Here is a 19,398-nt window from a genome sequence, read left to right as displayed (position 1 = left end):
CTCCAGGTCACAAATGGGATGGGCAGCAGGAATCCAGGAAAGGCTACTGTCAGCCCAGCATGAGGGAGACTTCAAAACCGGAAGGGTAAAAAGACAAAGTTTAAAAGAAGGAAGAAACCGTGGAGAAAGAAGGTCTACAGGAAAGCTGGGAGGGACTGTTCACAAAGGCTTGTAGTGATAGGACGAGGGGCAGTGGGGGTAAACTGGAGGGGGCAGATTTAGACGAGACATAAGGAAGAATTTCTTCACCATGAGAGTGGTGAGACCCTGGCCCAGGTTGCCCAGGGAAGTTGTGGATGCTCCACCCCTGAAGGTGTTCCAGGCCAGGTTGGATGGGCCTTGGGCAGCCTGAGCCAGTGGGATGTCCCTGCCCATGGCAGGGGGTTGGAACTCAATGATCTTTGAGATCCCTTCCAACCCAAACTATTATATGATTCTATGATTCCATGAAGGAAACGTGTGAAGGGGCTCCTCCTGCTGATTCCTAAATGACAAATCTCATGGTATTAAGTTGAATGCTTTCCAGAATCAACACCTCTCCTGGTTTTTTCTCAATCAAGATCTTATTAGCATGGGATTTTGGAAATATTTGCCATTGAAGCACACTGATAGGAATGAGTTACAGTCCTAATCTCAGGTTTTTAATCAATCAGGTCTTGTATCTCTGTTTCTCATGCCCTGGTGTCCTCTGTTGGAGCGAGTCCAGAGGAGGCCATGAAGATGATCTGAGCACTGGAGGATCTCCTGTATGAGGACAGGCTGAGAGTTGGGGTTGTTCAGACTGGAGAAGAGGAGGCTGCAAGGAGAAGAAATTCTTCCTTATGTTTCGTCTAAATCTGCCCGTCTCCAGTTTATACCCTTTGCCCCTCGTCCTATCACTATAAGCCTTTGTGAACAGTCCCTCCCAGCTTTCTTGTAGACCTTCCTTCTCCACTGTTTCTCACTTCTTTTAAACTTTGCCTTTTTACCCTTTTTCCTCAGGCTTTGAAGTTTCCCTCATGCTGGGCTGACAGTAGCCTTTCCTGGATTCCTGCTGCCCATCCCATTTGTGACCTGGAGAGACATCTGCTGTATCACAGAGAATGAAGTGGTAAACTGGGCACATCCAAATAAGATGCTCTAATGAAGTTAAATACTATGTTTTAAACCATAAAATGCACAAGAAGGACATAGCTCTGTTGGAGCGAGTCCGGAGGAGGCCACAGAGAGGATTTGAGGGCACCTCTCCTATGAGGACAGGCTGAGAGTTGAGGTTGTTCATCCTGGAGAAGAGAAGGCTCTGGAGAGACCTTAGAGCAGCTTCCAGTATGGAAAGGGGCTCCAAGGAAGCTGGGGAGGGGGTCTTGATCAGGGAGTGTAGGGATGGGACAAGGGGGAATGGCTTTTCAGCTGAAAGAGGGGAGATTGAGATGAGATCTTATGGAGAAATGTTTTCCTGTGAGGGTGGGGAGGCCCTGGCGCAGGTTGCCCAGAGCAGTGGTGGCTGCCCCATCCCTGGAGGAGTTCCACGCCAGGTTGGATGGGGCTTGGAGCAACTCAACCCCACCCCCCGCCCCCCCATCGCTCCCTCCTCCCCCCGTTCCCGGCCCCGCAGCGCCCCCTGCTGCCACGCTCTGGCCCCGCCCGCGCCTCGCGCCCGCCGGAAGCGGAAGTGGGCGGGTCCGGAAAGGGCGCGCGGGTGACGTGGGCAGCGGAGCGGCCCGGGCTGGGATGGAGGGGCTCTACCAGCAAACCAACAAGTGCGTGAGGGGCCTGGGCCGGGGGAAGGGGTCTGGGCACAGTATGTGTGTGTCTGTCTGTCCCGGCTGCGTTTCCGTCTGTCTCGGGGCCCGGTCGCGTGTCCGTCTCTCCTGGAAACTGGCCCCGTGTCTGTCCCGGCCCTGTGTCTATCTGTTCCACCCGTATGTCCGTCTGTCCCCGAGGCCCGGCCCCATGTCTGTCCTGGCTGTGTCTCTGCCTGTCCCTCGGGCCCGGCCGCGTGTCCATCTATCCTGGAGCCCGGCCCTTTGGCTGTCTGTCCTGGGCCTTTGGCTGTCTGTCCTGGCCATGTGTCCATCTGACCTAGGGCCTGGCCAGGAGTCCGTCTTTCCCCCCGAGACAGCCATGTGTCTGTCCTCATGACTCTGTGTCTGTCCCAGGGCTGTCTGTGTGTCTGTCCAGGCATGTGTCCGTCCTGGCGCTGACCGTGTGTCTGTCAGGGCTGGCTGTGTGTCCATCCAGGCATGTGTTCGTCCTGGGGCTGGACCATGTGTCCGGATATACAGCCATTTAGGATACACGGATTAATTCACAGGTTCCTGACAGCCCGCAGACGCAGTTCATCCCACTCCCAGAATCGAGTGGCTTCATGGCCATCAAACTGATCGCCTTTCAAAAGGAATGCTGCTTTGGGGCAGTAGAAGTGGTGTGGAAATTACAAACCACAAATAAGGCAGGAAGTCCTGCAGCTGCATGTGATACAGAATAATGTGTGGGAAAGAGCCCAAAGGAGGCAGTTAATGCAAATATTCCAGCTGTTTGTGGTACCTGGGTTTCTTTGCGCTCTGTTGGAGAAGGTAGAGTGGTCAATGTGAGTCTAATTAACAAGTGATGTAGAGGGAGGGGTGAGAGTCCTGCTATTCATCTAGAAATGTGTACCCGAAATAGTAACTGTGATTGGTAAGGGGAGTGATCTCGTCATGCTCCTGTTTTCACATTGACTTCTTCTGTGATTGCAGTGTGGTTTGGGGTGGAAGGAACCTCAAAGCCCATCCAGTCTCACCCCCACCTAACCTGGCCTTGAACCCCTCCAGGGATGGGGCAGCCACCACTGCTCTGGGCAACCTGGGCCAGGGCCTCCCCACCCTCTCAGCAAAACATTTCTCCCTAAGATCTCATCTCAACCTCCCCTCTTTCAGATGAAGGCTGTTCCCCTCATCCTATTCCTGCCCTCACTGATCAAAGAACCCCTCCCCAGCTTTCCTGGAGCCCCTTTCCATACTGGAAGTTGCTCTGAGGTCTCCCCTTCTCTTCTCCAGGCTGAAGAACACCAACTCTCTCAGCCTCAGTTTGTATGGTGTCTGCACTGAATACCATGTAGCCAATTCCTATTCTGTTCCTAAAAGTATTTTAAAGTAAAAGAAGCTGAAAATTGAGGTATTGAGAAATGACCTGATACTGTAGCCGTTAACTGACTCCTGTGAATTTGCTCTTTGTCTTCCAATAGGCAGGTCCATGAGGTCCAGTCTTACATGGGGCGCCTGGAGACTTCGGACAAGGAGTCTGTGCACTGTAAGTAACGAATTGGTGGGAAGAACCCCACCCTAGTACAGATATGATTTAGCTTGCATTAACTTGATGTACTGTATCACTGTATTTACCATTGTTATCAAGAACAAATTTGGCTCCTGGGTCACTGTGGTCAGCTGAGGAGACATCACCACTTTGGAATACATTAAAATGATTTTACCTTTGACTTCACTAACGTGATGTTTTCTGTGAAGGACAGAGCAGAAAAGAACAGAATGAGAAGCCAAATCACCTTCCTGTTGTATCTCTTGAATTGGTGAATTTGCTTACTCTGGATGCTTCTGCGGTGTCCTGATGTGGGAACGCCAGATGTGTTTTGGGGCTGTTAGGTTTGGCACTGATTGCCAGGGTGTGCTAGGGTTCCCTTCGGTTTAAACAGGTTAAAACCCCCACGTGGCTGCGTTCAGGGAGACTTAATGAACGCAGAGATGTGGCAGAATTCCAAAATCATCGGGCTGATTTGTTAGAAGTTCAGAAAGCAGAGAAATGCGATTGACTTGTCTCTGCTGTTCTTTTGCTGTTCCTTAAGCACCCACTGCTTGGCAGTGTTCTCCAGAAGATGCTTAGTCTGGGTCTGGGGAAAATGCTGTGATTTGGTGTGCTGGAATTCCAGCAGGATGCTTCTGACAGTTCTTGCTTGCGTCAGAGTCAGAACCTGTAATTCCATCTCCTTGTAAGAAATATGTAGAGCAGCTGCATTTGAAATAGCTTCCGTACATTTGGACTGTAACCGTGTGCTAAGAAATGACCATAATAAAGTACAGTGATGTATTGTGGTGGCGCTTTTGCCCCAGTGTGGAATTGGTGAATGTATTTTGGACCTGTATTTGGAGCCTTAATTCTTATGTGAGTGATTGCTGAAAACTCAGAGGGGAATGTGTGCTGCGTCGCCTGGATTCGCATGCCTGCATGCTGACTGCTTTCTCTTACCCTAACTGTACTTGGGAAGCAGGACTCTGATAACTTTTCTATCAAAAAATAACCACTTGTCCCCTGTGTCTGTGTGTCGTGGTGAGTGCTCTGTTCCCAGTACAGCTCCAGACTCCGTGGGCTGCTGGTCACTGGTTTTGGAGCCCTCTGAAAATCAGCGTCCTTTACCATCTTGCCTCTTGAGACTGTTTCAAGAGATGGGATTACACACCAGCTTCTGCAGTCAATAAATGACTGTATTATTTCTGTGTTTATATAAGGATACAGACAGGCGCTCTCCATTTTAGTGTGTATTGCAGGATTTATGGGAAAAAGGATTGTCTTTTGGCTGAAGCGCAGGAGTAAGAGCCAGGAAATCACACATTTCTGTTGTAGTTTTCCAACTTCGGGCAAATAATTCCTTCTTATGTAGGATGACTAAGGTAGCAATGCTGTTGTTTGGGGGAGCAGAAGCTGATGTCATTGTCTATCTGCTCACCTGGTTGCTCCTCTGCGAAGTGTAGCTGTACTGAGTGATAGAGAGAGGAATTAGAGTGATTGTGTGTGAGAATTGGTACTCTTTGGCTGTGTGAGCTCACAGAGCAAAGCAGAGGGGCTGGCTGTGCTGCTTGCTCTGCCAGGTTCTGTGGCATGTGGTTTTCTGGGAAGCTGTGCTGTCTCTGGCAGTGGGTTAGTGATGCTTTGTTGTACGCTTTGTTAGTCTGAATGCAAACTCAAAAGTGGTGTCTGAAGGGTGGTGGTGGTCGCATCGGGCCGACTGTGGCCATGTGAGATGTCAGGACTGTTTCTGATGGCTACACAACTGCGCCGGTGGTGCTTTCCTCCAACAAGCAGTCCTTGTGCATGCTTGGGACAGTCGGAATGGCCGCATGGCCATGCCGATGATGCTTTCCTGCAACAGTCTGTGTGCACGCTCAGAAAGGCGTGCGCCTTCAGCGTCCTCACACACCTTCTTTAAACACAGCACAGCCGGTGATGAGTAGTGCTCCTGTCCTTCATGCTTCCATGCAGTTCTCTCAGTTATGAAACACTGGATAATGCCATGGCTGGAATATGTGAGTGTCAGATGAGGAAGGGGCTGTGGCTTTTTCTGAGTGTTGCTGTGCAGTGACTGCGGTACCTTGAAGTGTAGGAATCTCTCTGTTTGTTTCCCACCTCACTGAGCCACAAGTGTGTGAGTCTGTGTTGTGTGCTATTGCCCCTCTGTCCTTTCTACACAGATCAGAAGATCATGGAGTGGTTTTGGCTCGAAGGGACATAAACATCATCCAGTTCCAACCCCCCCCGCCACACCTCCAGGGATGGGGCAGCTACCACTGCTCTGGGCAACCTGGGCCAGGGTTTCACCACCCTCACAGGAGAATATTTATTCCTAAGATCTCATCTCAATCTCCCCTCTTTCAGCTCAAAACCGTTCCCCCACCATGGGTGACAAATGATGAATTTCTACATTTCTTCCTAAGATCTTATCCAAATCTACCTTCAGCTGATCAGAAGCAATCATATATCCATGATATGGAGGTGCTAGTTTTGTAGCCTTGCTTTTCCGCCTGCCAGAGCTGCCCTGGAAGAGTAGGGGCTTTCTTACCTCCCCTCTCAGAGCGGGAGGAGAAGGCAAAACTCTAAAATTGTTGAATTAAAGAAGTGGCTTTTTCATGAGATCTGTAGTTCTCACTTCCCTATTCTTCCTTCATCCAGGATTTGCATCTGTCAGATTTTAAATACTGGTTTAAATGCTTTTGAGCTTTTACCTTCATTCACATTGCAGTTCTTGAATTCAAATCAAATCACATTTTTATTTCCTTGCAGTAGTAGAAAATGAGATTCAGGCAAGGATAGACAATATATTCAGCAACTTGGAGCGCCTGGAAATCCTGTCCAGCAAGGAACCTCCCAATAAGCGACAGAATGCGAAACTGTAAGTTGACCTCTACCCTGATAATGTTGTGTAGTCTTTGTAATTACTTTCATTACATTTATTGAAGCCCTTTGCCTTTTGATTTGAGTTGAGCCTCTGCATTTTGCATAACTTGACTCTGCACTGGCAAAATCTGAGGCACAGGGGCAGAATCCCTTTCTGGCATTTAACCACAGACTTGTGATGGAGCTGGATTTATGGCTCTGTTTGGAGATGAGCAGAAAGTGCACTTGGATGCTTAAAAAATATACTGTCTATGACATTTGCTTTTAATAGCATTTGTCTGGGTGAGGTGTAAATTACTTCGGTTTTCTCAGTGCCGCTTTCCTGGCTGTTGTTGACTAAAACAGAGAGGTTCTAAAGTGAGCGTGGTTTGAGCAGGAGGTTGGAGCAGAAACCTCAAGGCTTCCTGTTCTAACTGATACTGTTAATTTCTAGTCCCCAAATGCCTTGGTAGATCCTAGGGGTGGCTTCTATAACCCATGTTCCAGAGGTCTGTGTCTGAAACAATCACCTCAGCTTTCTTTAGAGTAATCAAATGTTTAATCAGAGGCAATGGAGTTCTGGATGTTATTTGTTTCAACCGAGTGCAGCTGTCTCCTGTATTGCCTCTGTCTTTTAAGCTCCTTTTAATGAAAATTCAAGCTTAACATGGTGCTAATTAATGAAACTTGAAAGCTTAATCTTTTATGGGAATGGGGGTCATAAAGTTAAAACTACAAATCCTACCATTATTCCAAACCCGTGTTAAATGAGGAATATATATATATATATATATATATATATATATATATAATGCCTACAGAAACAAATGGTGGGGTAGTATGTCCAAGGCAGGTCAAGAATTCTAGCTCTTATTCTGTTTTTAGCCTTGAGTTAAATGATCACCTCTTTAGTAGAAGAATGAGGCACAGAAGATCTAAGTCTGGAATACAGGTCTAACATTAAATGTCTTTTATTTTCTAGATGAGTAGAACCACTCATTCTCTATTATTCATCACTGTTAATTTACGATGCTCCATTGTTCATATGTAAATGCCAGAAAAGAATGATATTTTTATGCCTGGGAATGTCTCCCTGTCATTGATCCTTTCTAGCCGTGTTGACCAGCTGAAATATGACGTTCAGCATCTACAGACAGCCCTGAGGAACTTCCGACATCGCCGTTACATCCGGGAGCAGCAGGAGAGGCAGCGAGAAGAGCTGCTTGCGCGAACATTCACTACAAATGTAAATATTCTTTAGTTTAGACTTCTGTGCTCTAGAAGCCATAGTCTTTCAGAAAGGCTTCAGGCAAGATGTAGGCACGGTGCTGTTAGATCGCTGCTGGGAGACGTAAATGGAATAAAGATAGGAAGGAATAACAGTGTGTTTGAAACTCTATAGCTCTGTCAGGAGGAAAAGTTGGGCTGTTTAGAGGCAGCAGTAAAAGTCTTGGGAAACTGCTGCCCCAGTTTGATCCAGTGCAGCTCTGCCTGACGCTGTGTAGCAGTTTCAAAAGGGTGAAAAAGGTAGGTCCCAAATGTACTTTTCACTTGGATTTGTGTTAAATGTTGTAGTCAAATCCTGAATTTTGGGAAATGCTTGGGTTTTAAGCACCCTGCTTGCAGTAGCGGTCAGCAAGCTTGAGTTTGTCCAGGTATAAATCACACAGCTGGGAAAAGAAAAAGCCCTTTACTTTTAATGATTCAGAACTTTTTAATAACAGCAGTGTATTTCCACCTGTTCTTGTTATTTCTTAGTTGCTGCACTGGGAATCCTCCCGGTGTGAATTCAGAGAGGAATTTTGCTCTGAATAATGTAGGTTTGCTTCCAGACTTCACTGTTCTGTTACTCAAAAGCTGGTCTTTGGTTTGTTTTTTGTTTGCGGTGTTTTGATTATTTGCTGTTAAAGGCACACATCCCACTGCTCGTTATCTGTGTTGTCATTCCCTGTGAGGGCAAGGAAGAATGAATATGAGTAAACCCGTTTCCCTGAGATTTGGGAAGTTCCACCCACTTCTTAAAGCTGCGCATAAAGATGCCATGTTTTGTTGGCTTTGAAATTAAAACCAAGTCTTTAAAGGAACACTGAGATTTGAGACCCGATTTGGTTTCAAACCGCTGTGTTGTTTGCAATAAGAGAAATTTTCCTATAGGAAAACTTGTCCAGAATAAATCACCATGTAAGTGGAGCAGTTTTGAAGAGCAGTAGCAGGCTTGCAAATGCTAAATAAATGCAAATTTTTTTTTTTTTTTCTCCTTTAGATGTTGAAAGGTGTTTCAAGGTGGAAAAAAAAAAAAGCATGATTATTTTGTATTTCTTTTAATGCTTCCCTGCCCATGGCAGGGGGTGGAACTGGATGGGCTTTAAAGTGCCTTCCAACCCAAACCATTCCACGAGTCTATGAAAACTGTGACTTTTAAAGTGGGATGGCCCTTTAATAGGAAAACGATGATTTATTTGTCAGGTATTGGCCTATTTTGATTACAGGTTTACACGGGTTCTGTTTCTCTACTCCCCTATTCTGGGAAATAGGAATGTCAGCTGAGCATGTCAGTGTCCTGAATAAATCACTATAGCACATATAACAGCTTTTGAAAGCTGTAGCAGTGAACGTTTTGCTTAATTTGATGGTAAATATGGTCTTTGTTTAAAGCCTTCCCACTCTGGAGGGAACCGCTAACAGCAAATGAAAGATAACGATGCCGTTTGATCTCCCTGTGAGCAGGGTCAAATATTTCCTTCAATATTTTTCTTGCTGCCTTGTGGTGTATTAAACCCTACAAGCTCCTTATGTAAGAAATGGAATCCCTGCTGATTTGAAGTTTAATAAACATCTGCAAAAATAGCCATTTAGATGCAAATCCAAGAGTTTCTGCTCTGCAGACTCATGTAGGACCAGATACTTGTTTTAAGTCTCCATTAAGATTGGATCAGAGATCTGTGTGCTGTCACGGTGTCTCTACCCAGCAGCTTTGACCCTGCAGCTGTTCATGGCTCTGTCGTTTATCCCTCACAGTTTTACAGACAGCACACCGACAGTGCGACAGCTACGCTGGATCCTATGGATCATTCCCATATTAACAGGCTTTTACAATAATCGCCAGTCTGCTCAGAGCAGTTTGATATTGGTACATGCAGGAACTAGAGCTGATGGTCCTGTGCAGGGTGTTAACCACCTTCTGGGAGTTTTGGGAGTTTTTGTTCTCCTTTTGGGAGTTCTGGGTATGTGGGAGCAGTGTTCCACACTTACCTCTTACCAATGTTATGATTCCTGCCCATAAAAGGGTGGCAGCGACGAGCTGTTCTCTTGACTCCCTCAATGAGATGGTGGCCTGAGAAGATTAAATTGGAGGCCTTTGAGAGGCAGAAGTGATCCCATCCACTGACCTCTTGCGCAATCCAGATTACAGAACTTTATCCAGTTATTTCCATTACAAGGTTCCTGGTTTCCAGTTGAGCTAATTCCATCTTTGCTGGAAAAACATTAATGATTTTTTTTCAGATGAGGTGTTGAGTGAGTCAGACCTTTGGGGAACTGAGGCGTCTGTTTGCCCTCACTGCCTGAAATCTGCAGTGTGCTGTACATTTACGGAATGCCATCTCCCAGACACTCTATTTTGTGGACCTTTTGTCACTTACAAATGTGATTTAAGTCTTTCCAAAGTCTTTCACTTGCAATGATCAAATGACTCCTTGCTAAACAGCTTCTGTTAGTTTTGCTATTCTCTCTTGTCATACCCTTTCCTGCCTATATCAAAAACTGGGATTATAAAAATCTCTCCACTTTCAATCTGACTTTTTACCCTTTGATCTAATTGCCATCAAACAGCCGATGAACTTTGCCTTTTGGCTTGCTTCCCGTAGGCTTCCCTAAGTGACTTTTTTTCACTCAGACATTAATGTTGTATTTAATTTCCTCATGAAAAAATGTTTCAGTCCTTCAAGTCCTGTCAAGTTCTTGCCACGTTTATTTCTGCACTGTCTTTTTCTGGCTCTGACTGCGTGTGAGCAGGCGAGGTAACCAAGACCCTGCATTTCCCCCACAGGATTCTGACACCAGCATTCCGATCGACGAGACATTACAGTTTAACGAATCCCTCCAGAATGCCCATCGTGGCATGGATGATCTTATTGGCAGCGGGACCCACATCCTGCAGGGGCTGAGGGACCAGAGAGTCACCTTAAAGGTGGGGGCATCATTTTTTACCGAAACAGACCCCACAGTTTTCTGTGGTTTTGTGACCAGGCTAAGTAAAACAAATCATGAGTTAGTTTCAGGACACTGCTTTGAGCTATGACTGCTGGGAAAGGGCCAGACTCTGCTTTAACTAAACCCGAAATCTTTACATTTATCATCTTAGTAGGGACATCTTTAAGCTCTTTTTGTGGCTGGATGGCCCGGAAGTCTTCACCTGCACATTAGTTAGTATCTGGAGTGCTGAGTGTTGGATTTTGTTTCCTTACGGTTTGTGTTCCTGTTGGGTGCTTTGGTTGGTTGGGTTGTTTTTTTTTTGTTCAAGTGAAGAATGCAAAGTAAGGGCTGGCAGGTAGGTGTTGGTTCAGATGGACATCGCTCAGCAACCACAAAGCTGTTGCCTATTTACAAATCTGGCAGAGGCTGCTTGCATAGAGACAACTTCCAAAGAGAAATGGGTTAATGTGGAATCCTGTTTCTCTCTGGAACTTCTCAGATATTGGGTATAAATAGACAGGTACCAAGCGCGTATTCCCTGTTGCTTTAACTGTTCTGGTTGTATGACTCCACTGTTCCACAGACTGCGAGAATTGAAAGGTCTTCCCTCTCCTATTGTTTGTTTTCATTTTAAAGCTTCATATTTGGTTTCTCTGCTCCAAGGTAGGTGTTCTTTTGTTCAGATGTAATGTGAGAAGATTGTTGCAGAGGTAGATGTGCTTAACTCAAAATTGTAGAATCCAGGGGTTTAACATGAGTTGTAGGGAGTGAAGGTGGAAAATGTGATTATGTTTGACTGGCAGAGCTGTAACTCAATTTCAGCAAAGGGCCTGAATGCCTGCACAGCCTTCAGCAGAAGGAGCTGTTTACTGATTTGGTTCTGCAAATCTCTGTGTTTTAGAGATTCAGAAACTGTGCACAAATGTCTAATGTAGTTGATATAAATCCTGTCCTGGGAGAGCTTTTCTGATCTTAAGTCAGATTTATGTTCCAAGCAATTCCCAAATTTCACCTTTTGATTCTTCTGAGACTGAAGAGAGAGTGGACTGTGAGACCAGAACCTAGAGTGTTTATTTTAAAGCACGGTAGCTGAGCAACATGATGGGAATCTCTGCTCTTGACCTTGCTCAGAGAAGAAATAACTGCGGCCTTACAGCTTTCTGAAGCAGCGTGTTCTGTTGAGAACTTGGACCCAGAGTCACTTTGAGAGACCAGGGCTGTTATTGTCTCCGTGATGTGACAAGGCTGCTCCTGTCAGTGCCCATCTGTGTGCACACACTGGTGGGGCAGGGGCTGGTCCTGGCCAAGGTCTCCTTGCTGTGAGCTGAGCTGCGGTGTCAGTGCAGCACCTTTGCCTGCCCGCTGGGTGTTCCTTGTGATCTGAAAGATCCATTTCCAATACTTGTGCCGCCGGGACTCTAGCTATGAGTTCTCCTCTCCCTTCTTCCCAGACAGTCTGATATCCAGCTCTGAACTATGCCCTGAATTTATCTGCATGCCTGGATTTCATAGAGTTCCCGTTGACCATTGCCCTGAAATAGTGTAGGAGCATTCCTTTTGCACCATTGGCCTTGTTCCTGGTGCCTCCAGGTCTCAGCATATTGCGTTTATCTGCCCTGTCCTTGCTGCTGGCATCCCTGTTCTTAATAACAGCAGCTGCTTTAGCGGCAAACAAAAACCGAGGTGTGGGCCTACAGTGGGCCTGCTCACAGTCTTTGTTCTTGAAAGTATAGGAATTACACTTCTATCTGCCTTCTCTTCTCATTCTACCATTGGCTTAACAAGTGTCTGGGCCTCCTTTTCAATCTCTTGTTGGAATGAACCGTGCTTCTGCAGAAGGGGAGTTTTGCAGGAAAGGTTGTTTGACCGGGAAGCTTCAAGCTTAGACTTTGTGTCTAAGCTTTGTCTTTGTGTCTCCTGGAAAAGGAGCAGAAACCTCCAGCTGCCTCCATGGGAGTGTATTTTCTCTGAGTTAGAATCATAGAATTGTAGAATCACAGAATAGTTTGGGTTGGAGGGGACCTGAAAGATCATCCAGTTCCACCCCACAGACATCCCACTGGCTCAAGCTGCCCAAGGCCCATCCAACCTGGCCTTGAACACCTCCAGGGTTGGGGCAGGTGCAACTTCCCTGGGCAACCTGTTCCAGTGCTTCACCCCACACTCATGGTGAAGAAATTCTTCATTCTTCATGATGTCTTTGTCTGGGCGGATTGTTTTGTACCTTTAACCACATTCCTGTTCATGTGTGTGAATCAATTTAGTCTCATCATCCAGCTGTTTCCAAGGTCCTGTGCCCATCTCCATCTAAACTGTAGGAACAGTGCGCTGATAGCAAGTTCCAGCTATCAGAATTCATCATTTGTCACCCGTGGTGGGGGAACGGTTTTGAGCTGAAAGAGGGGAGATTGAGATGAGATCTTAGGAAGAAATATTCTCCTGTGAGGGTGGGGAGGCCCTGGCCCAGGTTGCCCAGAGCAGTGGTAGCAGCCCCATCCCTGGAGGGGGCCAAAGCCCAGTTGGATGGGGCTTGGAGCAACTGGATCCAGTAGGAGGTGTCCCTGTCCATGGCAGGGCGTGGAACTGGAAGGGCTTTGAGGTCCCTTCCAACCCAAAGCATTCCATGATTCTACAGTGAAATATTCTTAGGCTGTGAAGTATGAAGTGTTGGACCATGAAGTTAACTGTTTCTTTGCTGTCTTTTTATTTCTAGGGTACTCACAAGAAGATCCTGGATGTTGCCAACATGTTGGGCTTGTCCAATACCGTGATGCGGCTGATTGAGAAGCGAGCCTTTCAGGATAAATACTTCATGATCGGGGGAATGATTTTGACTTGTGTAATTATGTTTCTCATCGTGCAGTATCTGACATGAACCACTGAGCTGCTGTCAGAGGAGATCCTTGTTTGGAGCAGGATGTACTCTCCTCCAAACTGTACTTTTCTCTGGGAGCTGGTTCAGATGAGCCCCTCCTGTGAACTTTGGAGTTTACAAATCACGCTTGGACAGAAATTTTGCTGGGGATGCTGTAGTCAAGAGCGGCCCTGTAAAAATATCCCTGGCCTTCCCTGCTCTTACCTTATTGTCTGCAGGTTTAAGAATCTGGTTAAATAGAAAGCAGAAGGAAAAATGTTGCCCAGCTGCATTGCAAGGTAGGAGGGAGCTTTGGGGGAGATGGAGATCGGGGAATGCAAAGGCAGAGAATGAGATGTCACGAGCCCTTCCTGTGCCTGCTGTAAAGTCACCCTGATTGTTGTATTTTGCAATGAAAGGATGGCACCGAGGGGAATTTCACATTGTGGGCACGCTCCTGCGGGGCAAAGAGGTGGGAAGTGAAGGGTTCCCATCCACACACTCACTGCTTTGCTTGGAAGGAACAAGATTTGTGGGGAAGGATCTTAAAGTACAGCTTTAACCTCAGCTGACTTTTGTTTACACATGCAGTATTAACCAGCACAAATCTTCCCATTTAAGCTGAAACACTTTTCACCTCACCTAAGGTTATGTTTTGGTGCCTCTTTCTGCCCTGCTGCTTCCCAGGGGAAGCAGAATGCCACATGCCTGCCTGCTTTCAGTCATATGCACGACGGGCGTGTGCCACCCGGCTGTGCCTGGTACCAAACCCAGCCACCAAAAACTGTAAGACTGATATTTTTAGTGCTGGTGCACATCATGTTTGGCGAGTTGTGTTTCCTGTTGAGGCAATTGGTTGGGTTTTGTGCTCTGAGTTGGTGAAGTAGGCAAGTCCTCGCCATGCTCAAATTCAGATTTACGAGTTTTATGTTCACAGAGCTGGAATGAGCGCTCCCTGCTCTTCTTTGCATTCAGAGTAATGGTGGGATCAGGGCAACAAACCTTTCACTTAAAACCACTTGTCAAGAGTTTCCTGGAGTTACGTGCCTTGGGATGGACACCATCCCTCATCCTTTGGAAGGGCATTCTCTGCGTTATCCTTTGTTCCCGCAGAATTACTGTGAAAGACATCCTTGTACTCATCTCCCAGAGATGGCAGCCAGCTCAGACCTCTCCGTGGTTGTAGGTACCCATCCACATCACAGTGGTCACCGCTGAGCAGCACCTCATTGTTTAACTGGGCCTCCCTTCCCTGCAGACTCTGTCGGAGCAGCAATCCTGAGACTTTGGGCATCATCCATTTCAATTCACCTTCAGATACATTCCCGTCCCGTTCTGTGTCCAGGGCTGGAACATTTCCAGATGTCCAACGGTGGCATAGAAGTGTCATGTTCAGAGAATGTGGCGTAATGCCAGCAATGCCTTTGTTTTTTCTGTCCGCACTGGTGGTGGGTCTTTAATCAGTAACGGTTACAAGTTCTGCATTCTTTCTGTGCTGCAATAAGCTTTGCTTTTATTTTGTAGCCTGTTGCAAACTTGCAGAAATGGCATTAATAACTGTAAAAGTGAATCTCTGTTAATGTGGGCAAGCAAAACAATCAGGTTGGTACTGGGAACCCAGGGCAGAGTCAGCAGTCAGCGCTGGCTGCACCGCAGCACAGGAGGGGAAGCCAAGATGCCTTCAGCACCAGGTAATCTTGTCGGATGGTTCAGCAGAAGAAAGCAGGAGCACCTCGATGCTCGTGGGAGATCCCTGTGTGCTGCTCGGCTCCCAGCTGCCCACTGCGTGCCTCTCGTCATGTTTGGTGCCTCTGAAGTGTTTTGTGCTCTTCGTGTTCCTCCGTCTGCTAGGCTTTCCTGAGGAAAGATGTGAAGAGATTGAGTATGGAATTGGTTTTTGTTTGATCCCAAGGGACCAGGGAATCAAAAGGAAAAGGCAGTCTGTGATGACAGATGATGTGTCTTGTGGTAGCTGTAATCTAAATCTTAAATCTCGGTTTACTTTTCATTTATTTCAAATATGGAATCTGACAGATTTAGGGTTTGCATTTGCAAGATCATGGCCTGGGAGATCAGTTGGGCACCTTTGCGAGGGATCTCTGGCAAAGCTTTCCCTGTTGGGATAAACTGGTCCCATTCCACCTTGACTCCATGACTTCACGGTTTCGAGTTGAAGATGTCTCTGTAGTTGTGACCTGGTGACAGGATTTGTCCTACAGTGAGGTGGGACTCCAGCCGGTTTGTTTCCTGTTTGGTTTGTGGAAGAGCCAGTAAATAATTGGAACTGGATTTTTTTTCCTGATTTTGAGCCTAGCTTGGCATTCTAATACACGTTTCACTGTTTATTGTGACCTTTTAGATTCTCCCTGTTCCTGTGTAGGCCACTTTCCCTTTGTGAGCAAAGTGTCCTTGCTGCTGCTCACGGCGTCTAAAGGTGAGGTGGGGCCCAAAGGATCCACTTGAGTAACTGGATTTGTGACCTGCAGCTTCAGACAGACGTATACCATGTTTTAAGTCCAAAATGATTTACAGGAGCACCTCTGCTCTCGGACAGTTCGTGTCAAACCCTCAGAGCCTCTGTCATCACTGTGTGCTGCAGTAACAGCACAGGCAGGGTCAGATCCGTGCCCACAGGAAAGGAGGCAGAGCTGAAACCCTGGTGGTTTTACGTGCGTTGCTGCTACAGCTCTGCAAAGCCTCCAACAGCGCCATTCTGCTTTGGAACAGCAGCACAGGGAGCGTTCCAGCTGTTGGATGGGGACACTGGAAGTCTCCTTGCCTCTGGAAAAAAAATTTTTACCAGTATTTTATATATGAGGGATGAGGGTGGGACGTGATGTGATCCATGTGGTGTGTTCTGTGAATAAAGATTTTTCAACCAAAATGGGATTTTATTACCAGTGGGACCTGGGGAGGTGGGGCTGAGCGAAGCACCTAGAGTTCAACAAGGCCAAGGGCAAGGTCCTGCATCTGGTTCAGGGTGATCCAAAGCATAAATACTGGCTCGGTGGAGATTGGGAGCAGCTCGGAAGAGAAGGACTTAGGATGCTGGGGGATGAGAAGCTCAGCATGAGCTGGCAATGTGCGCTCGCAGCCCAGAAACCAACCGTGTCCTGGGCTGCATCCACAGCAGTGGGACCAGCACGGAGGGAGGGGATTCTGCCCCTCTGCTCTGCTCTGGTGAGACCAAACCTGGAGCCCTGTGTCCAGTTCTGAAGTCCTCAGCACAGGAAGGACATGGAGCTGTTGGAGTAAGTCAAGAGGAGGACATGGAGCTGTTGGAGTAAGTCAAGAGGAGGCTATGGAGATGACCTGAGGGCTGGAACACCTCCCGTATGAGGATGGGCCGAGAGTTGGGGTTGTTCAGCCTGGGGAAGAGAAGGCTCCAGGCTACATTAGAGTAGCTTCCAGTGCTGAAAGGGGCTCCAGGAAAGCTGGGGAGGGGCTCTGGATCAGGGAGGGCAGGGATAGGATGAGGGGGAAAGTTTTCAGCTGAAAGAGGCAAGATTGAGGTGAGATCTTAAGATTAAATGTTTTACTGTGAGGGTGGGGAGGCCCTGGCCCAGGTTGCCCAGAGCAGTGGTGGCTGCCCCATCCCTGGAGGGGTTCAAGGCCAGGTTGGATGGGGCTTGGAGCAACCGGATCCAGTGGGAGGTGTCCCTGCCCATGGCAGGGGGTGGGACTGATGGGCTTTAAGGTCCCTTCCAACCCAAACCACTCTGTGATTAAGTTATATATAAATATAAGCTCAGCTGGTATTGAAACCAGTGAGGGGTGGAGAGCTCACATCAGAGCTCAGCAGCGCAGCTCTGACTGCCAGCGATACGTCCTTCACATCCCATAGGATGCAGCAGAATTGCAGAGGTCACCAAGAGTGGGATGAGACCACAAAGTCTGATCATTATAAGGAAAATGTATTGTCAGGAGCCAGGTAAGTTGGTAAAAAAATAACAAAAATGATTAAACAGCAAATAACACTGGGTTTTCCCGTCTCATAATATATCATTGAGGGCTGTTACGTAAAATTGGAAAAGAAACAAATTAAGCCACTGAAAATCCTTGTTCTGGCCATGGCAGGATTCTGGCTTACAGACACAAGGATCCACGCAGTTAGGCACTTCATAGAACGACAGAATCATGGAATGCTTTGAGTAAATACAATCCAGTCCCACCCTCTGCCATGGACAGGAACACCTCCCACTGGATCCAGTTGCTCCAAGCCCCATCCAACCTGGCCCTGAACCCCTCCAGGGATGGGGCAGCCACCACTGCTCTGGGCAGCCTGGGCCAGGGCCTCCCCACCCTCACAGCAAAACATTTCTCCTTAAGATCTCATCTCAGTCTCCCCTCTTTCAGCTGAAAACTGCCCCCCTCATCCTATCCCTGCCCTCCCTGATCCAGAACCCCTCCCCAGCTTTCCTGGAGCCCCTTTCAGTGCTGGAAGCTGCTCTAAGGTCTCCAGCAAAGAAAGCAAAATAGTTAATAATCCACCTAGTGCTGCAGGTATAAATGAGAACCCTGGGTCAGCTCAGCCTTGGGCAGCTTGCTGAGACAGGGCTGCACGCAGTATCTTCTGGGGTGGTCTTCAACTTGGTAAGAGCTGCTCCAGCCTAGGAAGAGCGCTGTCGGCTCAGCCACGCGCCCCAAGGAGTGCCTGTATCTGTGGAAGAAATCTAGGAGGGTATCAAACAGAAAGGGAAAAGCTTTGAAACAGAGAGAGTGCTGTCAGTATTCCAGCTATTAAAAAGTGTCCAACAGATTTGAGGATTGGAGGGGACATAATGAATAAGGAGACATTATGAGATAGAATTCAGTGAGAAGGTAGATAGGACTGATAGTTACCAGGGATATTTGGGCTTGAAACCAAAGCCTCATACATGTGCCTGTAGGATGGTTCCAACGTTAACCCTGTAATGCATAATTACAATGGATATTAAAACCCAACACCTATTACAGAGTAAAACACGAGCAACGGCAACACTGCCTGTGGCTACTGGAGCTGCAGCTGGAGGAGAAAAATTTCACACGCTATAACACAGCCCAAAGGTGATGGTGAAAAATAACACCCTGTAGGGTGTGGAGCCCAGGAAGAACAGCCTGATCTAGTGGGAGGTGTCCTTGCCCATGACCGGGGTACTGGAACTGGGTGATCTTTGAGGTCCCTTCCAACGCAAACTATTCTATGATTCTATGAAACACAACAGTGTCGATGGTTGCTCTGAAGAGGGAGCTCCTGCCTCGCTCTGCTTTGTCTTCCCAGAGCCTGCACGCACCCCAACCCCATTCCACCTCCCCCCATGCCCAGGAGCTGCTGCAGCCTGGGTGGGTTCTGGCAGCAACGCACCCTCCTCCAGGCCATCGTTTGGCTCCTGTTCTCCTACCACTTTGTGCTTTGATTTAGGGAGGTGAAAAACTACAAATGAATGCAGTGGGGGATAAAACACACCAGCTTTCCTGTAGCCCCTTTCAGGTACTGGAAGGTCGCTACAAGATCTCCTTGGAGCCTTCTCTTCTCCAGGCTGAACAACCCCAACTCTCTCAGCCTGTCCTCGTAGGGAAGGTGCTCCAGCCCTTGGATCATCCTTGTAGCCTCCTCTGGACCCGTTCCAACAGCTCCATCACCTTCTTATGTTGAGGATTGCAGAACTGGACACGACTCCAGATGAGGTCTCACAAGAGAGGAACAGAGGGGACAAGAGAGGAATAGAGGGGATGCAGGCGTGGTGCATCTCCTCCGTCTGGGCAGGGCAGAGGGCATGGCCAGTGGCCAGTGTTGGTGGGAAGAGCCATGTGGAAATCCTCGGAGCCTGGCATCCTGCCTGGTTGTAAAGCCTGCCTCCTAAAAGGAGGTTGTAGAGAGGTAGGTGTTGGTCTCTTCTCCCAAGTGATTGGACAAGAGGGAATGGCCTCAAGCTGCATCAGGGGAAGTTTAGATCGGACATTAGGAAAAAATTCTTCACAGAAGGGGTTCTCGGGCACTGGCAGAAGCTGCCCAGAGAAGTGGTGGAGTCCCCGTCCTTGGAGGTGTTTAAAAGGCAGGTAGATGAGGTGCTGGGGGACATGATTTAGTAGTGGACAGGTACAGTTGGAGTTGATGATCTCAAAGGTCTTTTCCAACCTAATGATTCTATGCAGTGATTGGGCTCTGGAATGAGTGTGCAAGTGTCTGCCTGTCTCTGCAGCCTGAGAGGTAGCGACTGGCCAGGAGAAATCGGCACCAGGCAATGCCT

The 19,398-nt window shown here is 47.6% G+C and overlaps 1 protein-coding gene across 2 annotated transcripts; it reads left to right on the top strand.

The window, feature by feature from the left end:
* The first annotated feature begins 1,652 nt into the window (after positions 1–1,652).
* GOSR2 (golgi SNAP receptor complex member 2) lies at positions 1,653–15,086 on the top strand. Of its 2 annotated transcripts, XM_009555696.2 has the most exons (6): positions 1,653–1,739; positions 3,206–3,270; positions 6,028–6,136; positions 7,234–7,366; positions 10,169–10,309; positions 13,028–15,086. In XM_009555696.2, exons 1-6 carry the CDS (start codon positions 1,711–1,713, stop codon positions 13,187–13,189), a joined length of 639 nt encoding a protein of 212 aa, XP_009553991.2. In that variant the 5' UTR covers positions 1,653–1,710; the 3' UTR covers positions 13,190–15,086. The 2 variants fall into 2 exon arrangements, with proteins under 2 accessions (XP_009553991.2, XP_053944578.1); XM_054088603.1 differs by lacking the exon at positions 10,169–10,309.
* The last annotated feature ends 4,312 nt before the right edge of the window (positions 15,087–19,398 follow it).

Source organism: Cuculus canorus, chromosome 25 (assembly GCF_017976375.1).
Source record: "Cuculus canorus isolate bCucCan1 chromosome 25, bCucCan1.pri, whole genome shotgun sequence".
NCBI classification, from domain to species: domain Eukaryota; kingdom Metazoa; phylum Chordata; class Aves; order Cuculiformes; family Cuculidae; genus Cuculus; species Cuculus canorus.
Note: the sequence above shows the minus strand (reverse complement) of the source record. Positions and strands in the feature narration are given on the sequence as shown.